The sequence below is a fragment of the Acyrthosiphon pisum genome, unplaced genomic scaffold (genome assembly GCF_005508785.2).
Source record: "Acyrthosiphon pisum isolate AL4f unplaced genomic scaffold, pea_aphid_22Mar2018_4r6ur Scaffold_21749;HRSCAF=24772, whole genome shotgun sequence".
Lineage (NCBI taxonomy): Eukaryota > Metazoa > Arthropoda > Insecta > Hemiptera > Aphididae > Acyrthosiphon > Acyrthosiphon pisum.
The window spans coordinates 1-1,883 of record NW_021771248.1 but is presented as its reverse complement, the minus strand read 5'-3'; the positions used below and the strand labels follow the sequence as shown (position 1 = coordinate 1,883).

Here is a 1,883-nt window from a genome sequence, read left to right as displayed (position 1 = left end):
GGATGTAACATGACTCGGTTGTGCATATATATAGGGCCTTTGAAGTATGTAAGAATCACTTGCACAGCCACCGTCGTACAGTGCGTATACGGTGTGTGTGTACAGTCACGTTAAATTGTCCAGTTGTACGTTATTATATATTATACTCATACATAATCATATTGTCGTGTTATTCATTTATATTAATACTAAAACGTTTAGTCTGTCAAGCTGCACTTTCAACAATATTAATAAAACAGTTTATACATTTAAATTGTGATTAATTTACTTTTTAGTATTTTTGATAATTTTTTTCTTAGGATCTGCTAAAACACGGTCCAATATTTCTCGAACAACATCATTGATTTTGTTTGAAATGTTTGAATCTTTTGTATCTCTACTAGATGTATGAATTTTAATACTAGCTTCCGCATGTTTCCATCTAGTACAAAAATTCAATATTTAATATATTTTTATTTTACACATGTTATAGACCATAGTTTTTTACTAACCTTTCATCTGACGGAATATTTTGAATTGTGTTAATTTTATAGTGCTGAATTACATAGTAGTCTTCACAGGGTGGCGCAACAGGATATTTAAAAGTGTATGAACTATTTCCTTCCTTCATGGTTAATGTGTTCGATACATCGTTTTCAAATTTTCCTTTTGAAATTAAATCCATAAAAGTATCCTTGTATGATTCTAATTGCTGATATATAAAATAAAGTAACATTTCATTTGGTATTAAAAATGTGTGTGTGTGTGTGTGTGTGTGTGTGTATAATATTTTAGAAATAATATTAATTATTACCTTTCCGATTTTTACTACTTCTAGCTTTTGACTCATCAACATTTTTTCTTTTACTCGTTTAACCTATGAATGCTAGGTATATTTATTATTTATATCATACTTAAGTAAATAAAAATAAAGATTATTTGCAGAATTGAATATAACTAAATTTTTAAGTTTTATAATATTTACCTCCAGTTCATCTGCACTGGGTGACAGAAATCTTTTTTTCGGCGATTTCCTTTTTAAGGGAGATTTAGATGCTATTGATAACTTTGGTAGATTTTGTGATGGAACTGCTTCCCGTGTCAGTCTAGCTCTTGATACTTTAAAGTCTAAAATGGATTTAAACAAGGTGTACACATTTATACATTTTATATTATTTTGAATATAACTTATAAGTATAAAGTGAATATAATAATAATAAATATTTAACATACCAGGTAATATGAAATCTCCTTTAACAAAATGTTGAGAACATATTTTGATTTGAGTTTTTTTTAAACTAACAGTATCCATACGAAGTCTTAAAATCCAAGCTTGTCTACGATCAATCATTTGTGAAGTACCATTTTTTTTTAATCCATTTTATTTTATTGGTATTTTCTTTTGGTAATGAATGAAAACTTATATCACTTCCAGAATTATAAAATGTCGAGCAACCATAAACAGAACAATACGTATTACTTTTTTTATTACAGCTAGCCATTATGCTGGTAAATATACACAACTAGTACTGGAAAATATTAATTTAAGTTGTAAGTACTTAGAACAAGTTACGATACAAAGAAAAACCTCAAACAATTATATTTTAATAGTACAAATCATGTGACAACGTACGAAACTACAACAGTACAATCATAAGTCATTTATCTTTGAATCCCAACTAGAGCCGACATTTTTATCAGATACTATACTCTATTCCACCTAAGAGTGAACCGCTTTCGCGCACGCAGACTGAGCCGCCGATCATTGTCTGACCCCCCTGGTGACGGCTAGGCGTTCTGTCATTGGTCGACAGTCATCGCCGGTCGTCGTAAGTTGTCGACCGCCGTGCATACAGAGAATCATAAAAACATAGCTGTTTTCGCGATTAATTACTATACAACAC

At 30.2% G+C, this 1,883-nt stretch overlaps 1 protein-coding gene across 1 annotated transcript in view; it reads right to left on the bottom strand.

Annotated features, from left to right (window-relative positions):
• LOC107883281 overlaps positions 1–835 on the bottom strand; it is a 2,297-nt gene extending 1,462 nt beyond the window's left edge. Inside the window, exons 1-3 of the mRNA XM_016802948.1 lie at positions 794–835; positions 492–691; positions 315–421 (exon numbers count right to left, since the gene is read on the bottom strand). Coding sequence (XP_016658437.1) covers positions 315–421; positions 492–691; positions 794–835 — 349 coding nt within the window. The remainder of the gene's footprint in view (positions 1–314; positions 422–491; positions 692–793) is intronic.
• Between the last annotated feature and the right edge of the window lie 1,048 nt (positions 836–1,883).